The sequence below is a fragment of the Vanessa atalanta genome, chromosome 15, assembly GCF_905147765.1.
Source record: "Vanessa atalanta chromosome 15, ilVanAtal1.2, whole genome shotgun sequence".
Taxonomy (NCBI): domain Eukaryota; kingdom Metazoa; phylum Arthropoda; class Insecta; order Lepidoptera; family Nymphalidae; genus Vanessa; species Vanessa atalanta.
Window position 1 is genome coordinate 5290615 of NC_061885.1, and position 7663 is coordinate 5298277.

General features: G+C 27.5%; 1 protein-coding gene across 1 annotated transcript; it reads left to right on the top strand.

Moving 5' to 3' along the window:
* The first annotated feature begins 235 nt into the window (after window positions 1-235).
* On the top strand, window positions 236-2338 carry LOC125069376 (ubiquitin-conjugating enzyme E2 variant 2). The gene is made up of 4 exons (XM_047678854.1): window positions 236-480; window positions 593-735; window positions 1048-1173; window positions 1338-2338. Exons 1-4 carry the CDS (start codon window positions 456-458, stop codon window positions 1476-1478), a joined length of 435 nt encoding a protein of 144 aa, XP_047534810.1. The 5' UTR covers window positions 236-455; the 3' UTR covers window positions 1479-2338.
* The last annotated feature ends 5325 nt before the right edge of the window (window positions 2339-7663 follow it).

The following is a 7663-nucleotide window of genomic DNA, read 5'->3' on the forward strand; positions in this document are numbered from 1 at the left end:
AGCACAATCAATAATGTAATTATACACTTTTGTATTATGTATAAAGAATCTTGGATTTGTGATTAATATATCTGTATAATTAATAAATATATAATAATTTTCAACTAACAAAAATAATTAACAAATTTGATCACACAGTATAAAAATAATTATAAGTTTTTATGGCATAAATCGAGTGTGTATGTAAATAAAATGTAATGTGAATAATCAAAAACTAGAAACTGGAAATTGGTCCAGGTGACATTTGTCAAAGTCAGCATAAAAATTGCTAACCTGCTCTTTGAGCAGTTTGAGTGGAGGTTTTTTTATAGAATAAATGAAAATATATTGCATCGCTAGAAATACATATAAATAATTCAAAGATCTCATGAAATATATTTACATTTCAAGTGTATATTTAAGATCGGCATAAGTTAATTTTTGGGTAGGTAGTGAGCACCGGTGAAATTGTGATCATGGCGAACCCGTCATCAGGCGTTGGTAAGATATTTATTTTACATAAGTGACGATGTTTTTATTGTAAATAACATCATTTATTTAAAATTTTGGTTTATTTTATTTTTTAAGCGTACATTTGCTTTTGTAATTGCAGTGGTTCCTAGAAATTTTCGACTTCTAGAAGAACTTGAGCAAGGTCAGAAGGGAGTGGGCGACGGCACAATTTCTTGGGGTCTCGAAAGCGATGATGATATGACCCTGACTCACTGGACTGGCATGATAATTGGTCCTCCAAGGGTAATGTCTTTTGTCTATATGCATTTAAATTATCTTTTACTTCTGTTTATGTGTGGTTAAGAAGAGTACATACTGACTTATTCACGTGAAACTCAAGATTCGTTGTTATCATTTTTCACATATAGTGCATTATAGTGCTGAGGCAATAATTGTCATAAGTAAATTAGATTATGTTCAGAACATATTATTGATCTTTTTGTTAGGCATCTGTAAAAGTGCCTTGTTTAATATCATAATACCCTATCATCATATAAAAGATAAAAATTTATGTTAAATAGCAATTATTTCATTTTTATTTTAATGTTGTTCTAGACTCCTTATGAAAATAGGATGTATTCTCTTAAAATTGAATGTGGAACTCGATACCCAGATGAACCTCCTACTGCTCGATTCATTTCTAGAATCAACATGAACTGTGTCAACAGCCAGACTGGTCTTGTAAGTACAACATATTTCTTCTCAATGTTTGTAATTTTTTATCTATATCCTTGTTATTTATTTATTTATTTACTTACTTCAGTAATAACTTAGTTATATAGGTACTTTTCAATAACTATAAATCACATCAACAATATATATATTTAACATATTTGTTTATTTAGGTGGATAACAGGCAAGTTCCAATTCTCGCAAGATGGCAACGTGACTATACTATCAAGACAGTTCTTCAAGAACTGAGACGTCTTATGACTCTTAAAGAAAATATGAAGCTTTCTCAGCCCCCAGAGGGAAGCACTTTTTAGTTATTCACATAATAAACATGTTTTAATAACCCAATCTGCTCCTACTTTGCTAAATTTTAGGATATTATATTACATTCATTTATATAAGTCCAATAATATTATAGTTATTAATATGTGGCATAGTTTTCAGTAATGTTAAATATGCTAGTATGTGTAATATTTGTCTTCATGCATTTATTGTAATTTTTTTTATTTTAAATAATTCATAAAGCAACTTGTTTGCTTCTAAGTCTATTGTACTTGCAGTGGGTTGGGTGGAAAGTTTCTTGTATTCACTTAAAAATAGCTTTTAATTACCCATATAGAGGGTAATACCTGTTTATTTAACTCTACCTAAATTATTGTGGCCTTTTTAAAAGTCAAACTTGCTTTCTATGATTAAGACTAGATTTACTGATATCAAGATTTTTGGTAAATGATTTTAATGGCTTTACTTATGAACAAAGAAATATTCTAAATGAAAATCTTTTGTTTATATATAGAGCCATAAATCAATAATAATTAATACACATAAACTTTAATTCAAGTTATGTTTATCAAAGTATAATCTCACAATATGAATATTTTTTTTTCTTAGTTAAAATGAAGTGTAAAATATTTTAGGAAATTTCTTAGAGGCATAAGATGAAGTACTACTGTTTCACTATATAAGGCTTTTCATTATATGGATGTTCCACATAAAAACCACAATAAGTAATAGAGTCAAATCATTATCCATATAGCTTGGCAAATTATCAATATAATTGCGTGATTTCGTTGTTACAAACCAGAAGGCTAAGTCAAATTGATTCATAGCATTAATATTTTTACCAATGTATAACTAGCAAAGGTAAATAAAATCAAATGATACTGTAATTGCATCTATTTTTTTTTTCAATGTTTTAAGACCTGATTATGAGGAGTAGTCCTTTTAAAATATTAATATAAAAACATTGGCAGATTTCACATTTATTAAGACAAGACAATATTATTATTGATAACACATTCATTTGAATTCATTGAATCATTTAAATGATAAATCATTGCTACAGTTAAAACAACATAGAATAAATATGATTCAAAATACTGCAAATAATTATTAACATTTTATTTACAAGATATATTAATGATTTAAAAAAAATAAAGCATACAAGTCATCTAATGATCATAATTCTATTATTTATGCACATGTAGATTCTAGTATTTAATTCACTACTATATTTATGGACATTTCAAACAAGCATATTTTTGCCAAATATACATAAATGGTCACCAGGTACACATTTATTAATACATGAGTTTTACAATTAATTCTAACACTAAAGATTTACAATAATTTAGATTTATAAAATTATACCTATCTATATTAAAATAAGAGGTTTTCCAATATCTCATATAGTTTATTTAGTACTTTTATGTAGCCTTTTATTCTTAGTATACTTCTAACTGGATCAAAAATAATAAGTCAACCTAAGTTAATATTTATCACAGCTGACTGCTAAAATATTAAGTAATGCATATATTACTAATATAGGAGAGACCTGATATAAATTAAAATACATAGTTATTTTAACATTTATTACTTAATATGGCTTACATCACAAGTTTTAATAACTGTACATAGTAAGAAAATATACAAAAATATGAAATGAGATGCATTTAATTAATTAACAAAAGATTATTTTATAGGATGGAAGAGATAAATATACAAACATTTTGTTGTATTTATTTTGTAAATATAATAGTCAGGACTTTCAGAGGGGTATACCACCCTCTTGTATTTACTGTGAACATTTTCACTTTTAAACGCAAATACGAAGACGATAGGCAAAATCACCCCAAGAGATGCAGCATAGAAGACGACAAATGCCGATGTCACCACCACATATCGATTCGTTTACACGTTTGTTATATCAATAACTCACTGTTGGAAGTCATCTCCTCAGTGCCGACAAACTTTAGAGCCCTCGTGACACAATCTGTTTCGAGTTTTAATGCTTTAGCAAAAATATTATATGTTATATAGCAAAAATATTATATGTTATATAATATTTTTGCTTATATCATATTTTGGTAAAAGTTACTGCTTATGCTGGTAAAGGTTTAGAAAATCACCCAGGACCTCACGCTATGAAAAAAGGTGGGATAACATTGCACTAGTAATAAACAATTGTCATTCGTAATTAAATTTGTCAATTTTTTTTATAAGAGCCCTGTTTTATTTTATTATGAGATTATTTTTTGCTCATAAATCAAATAAAATACCTTTGTTTGCGGTAACTTAAAGTAAAATATTTTTATGGCACTGTAGGGAAAAAACATACGCGTATCAAGTTATACAGGATTATTGGTAAGTCGACGTATTCCCGTTAGGGGGTGATAGGGGTGACTATTTGCAATAATTATAACCCCACATAAAATCCCTAGATAACAACGTCTCGCCTGTATCATCCGAGATCCCAAAATAAGAACTACAATCGCATCAAATAATGATGCGGAATAATTTGACTAGTTCGATAGTTAGGTCATAACTTAGAAAACTAATGCGAAGTTGCGTACGCAATAGGGGACTTCGCCACTTCTAACAAGAACTTAGGCTAAATTACAAAATGTATTAATTGTAACTAGCTACTGAATTGTTTCTGTTTATAAGTTTTATTTACATTGGATATTGTTTTAAATTAATTTTGTTTAAATTTTAAAGAGCGACCTTTATTAGTCTGAATTCATACATGTTCGAATACGAATTTCCACCAGCGTTCTTTGTTTTAATTTTTTTTTCGATTAGTTGAAATAAGTTCCTCGTTTTTATTCATTTTTGGAGAGGAAGAAAATGGTAATGTTTTTAAAATAATCTGCAAGACAAGTTTTATGATGTTTTTTTTGTTTATAAGGCATTTTTGTGGAAAGAAATTCAAAAATATATTGAAATAATATCGTTTTCCGTCTCGCATTTTTAATTTAGACCGATAATTATTGTTTTAATATTTATAAATAACCGTATTTAATCGTTTTTATAAATAAGAAGTAAAAGTGAGGTTTAAATTAATACTTTTTTAAAATAAATTTTTGAAGTTACATTTTTGACTTATTTTGAAAAAAAAACTAAATTTTTTTTTAACTAAAAAAATGTTCACTTTCCGTTAAATTATCGCAAATAGTCACCCTCATCACCTCCTAACGGGAATACGTCGAATTACCAATAAGCCTGTATATTAATCGTTACGCATTTGATGTATATATATTTTATTCCTACTTTTTTAACTATATATTTTTTGAAGCAGTGTTATTTTTTTATATATAAATATATATTTTAAGCCCCGTCTCTTTAAGAATCAAGAATATTAGAAAGCAAACACACTATTAAGACTGTTATTAATAACTATCATTATAACATCAAATCAATAGCCGATTCTAAGCAAAATAGGTACTCTCAGATTAATTCTTATATCAACATTTAATTTAACTTTGTTTCAATAAGTTTTATTTATCATTAAAATGTGAATATTATTCTTTTATTCATACATTATAAAATGTTACTGTTAAGTTAAAAAAAAATAACAACATCAGTATCGAATTTTAAGATTATTGTTCCATCATGTTCATGATCAGACGTGACCTTCGAATACCCAATGGAATTGTACTTGTTTTTCCCCGCGCAACCCGCAATCTCCGCTAACTTCGTTAACTTCCAAAGAATACAAATTGTTTGCCGTATCTATTGGGGGTGATCAAAATTGACTACTAAAGTAATTATTTAATATACAAATATGAACTTTTGATTCATTTTCAATGATTGAAAATAACGGACGCTATGCTTGCTTAAATTTTCCATCCTATAATTTTGTTTATATTCGTAGGTACGTATTCTATTATGGCGGAGGGCAGAGTATTACTTGGAAGCTCTAATCAAAGGTTCGAGCTCGTTTAATATCGAAATCGAAGTTTATATTATAATTCAATCAGATTATAAATCTGTCTATGTAATCTATAATCTAAGATAACGAAGCTTCAAAATACAATCAAAATTTTTGTTTAATTTAGCGATGTGAAAAATATATTTAAAAAAAAAACAATATTGAACCTTTAAAATAAAATCGTGCTTGTTGACATAATACATAGGAAATATATAATATAAATATGTTATATAATAATGGAAATAATCATATTCATTGCATTGAGTAATTAAATTACATAGAACAATTTCACTAACTTCTTTTTATTAAATTTGCTGCTTTTTTAAAATCCCATTAAAAAAAACTGTACCTATTAATAATAAATTCTATGAAATGTAAATGATATTTTAATCGGTGCAGTCAGGTATAAATTCTTAATAACCAGAAAATGAATGAACTGCATCAGGAGGATGCTGTTATTCAGGAAGGATTAAAAGGCTACATTTAACGACACTACCATTTTGACTAACTGACCATGTCATGGTGTGACATTGTCTGTCATTTATATGATATGAACACATTGGACGCATAAAATGAGAAATACTATCTTGGGTTTCTATACGGCTATATCTATACGGCTTTGAAATTTTACATTACAAGAATAGTACGAAAAAACAATGATTATAAAATTTCGGACCCTAAGGGAATACATGGAAAACATCATTTTTCTATAACACCTATCCAAAGTTTGCCAAATGTTTGACAGCTACGTACGCTACGCACTGTTGCACCCTCCACTGCAGCGTCTGCAGCCCAGCGCGGTATACTAAATGGAACGGATCCGCTGCAGTGCAGTTCCAGGTGAATATTTCATTTAATAAGATGCTGTTCTCTAGGACAAGAACATCACCTTCCAAAATAAATAATCGTTAAGATTCATACAAATATTTATTATTGTGATATCGAATCTACATTTTTTTTATTCGGAAGCTATGATAACCGTGAAATTCCTACTTAGTTATTCAAAATAATAAAACTGAGTAGAAAAATAGTGACGAATTTCAAGGATAGGGCTCTAGTGTATCACCTCATCTTATTATACCTATAGTATAATATTATACATAATTATTAATATTAATTATGAGTTTATGAATACTCCTATTAAGCAAAATTCCCAATGCTTTAAATTATATTATGGAAATTTACACGTCAGGGACGGAAATACAAAATATATAATATATATATATATATATATTTTAAATGAAATCATGTACTTAGTCGTTGGACGACACGTTAAATAAGTTATGTGTTAAGTGAAACAGATTATTCTTTTAAGTAATCACCTTTTAAATTTTATTTAGAATTGAAATCCAAAATTTTAGGATTATTTTGTAACTTATTTTTTTTATAAAAGGAGCACCTAGTAGTACAAAAAATTTGTGTATAAAAACGGCGGTTGATTCTCATACATATTGGCACATTTATAAAACTGTATAACTTTCAATCTTTGGTATAAGACTTTACCATTGTTAGATTTGCACAAATATTTTAATTCCAAAGAGGTTTGAAATTTACACAACACAAAGTTTTAAAATCAACTTAATATAAGAGAATAAAATTGAAGATAAACTATTTATTTACAACAATTTAAATAGGTATGTACATATATATTTTAATACACAACATTAAACTTTTATAACAATACGTTTATGTATTTACTACACAAATTATAATATATATAAAAATAAGAATTACATAAATATAAGGCTAATGAGTTTAAAGTGATAACCACTATGAAGTTTACATGCTAATAAAGTTATGTAATGCTCTATTTAATATAATGCGATTACAAATTGTAATGAACTTATATGGTTAATAATGTAATAATGTAATGAACTTATATAAGTTCATTTAAGAAAATCATAAATTCATTCATTCATTTTAAACGTTCATATAATAATATTCATCGATGAGCTTTGCTTTATGTTGTAATTGCATATAATGTATAATAATTCTATTCTAGACAACATAATTCGGCGCTGATTATACCGTGATCTATCTTTTAACTTAATACTATCTTTATTTGACAGGATAGCCTTTCAGTAACTAAGTTTCTTATGGGCTAACCAGTCAGATGTGCTTATTTTATTTAATCTCAGTGATCAATGCTCGGCGGCAATGGATGCATCAATAGGCGACCAATGAGCGTTCAATGTTCATTCATAAATTAACATTTATATCAGAAACAGACCTAATGTTTCTTTTAATCCCATAGACGTGACAATAATTTTTAGTGACATTGTATACAAA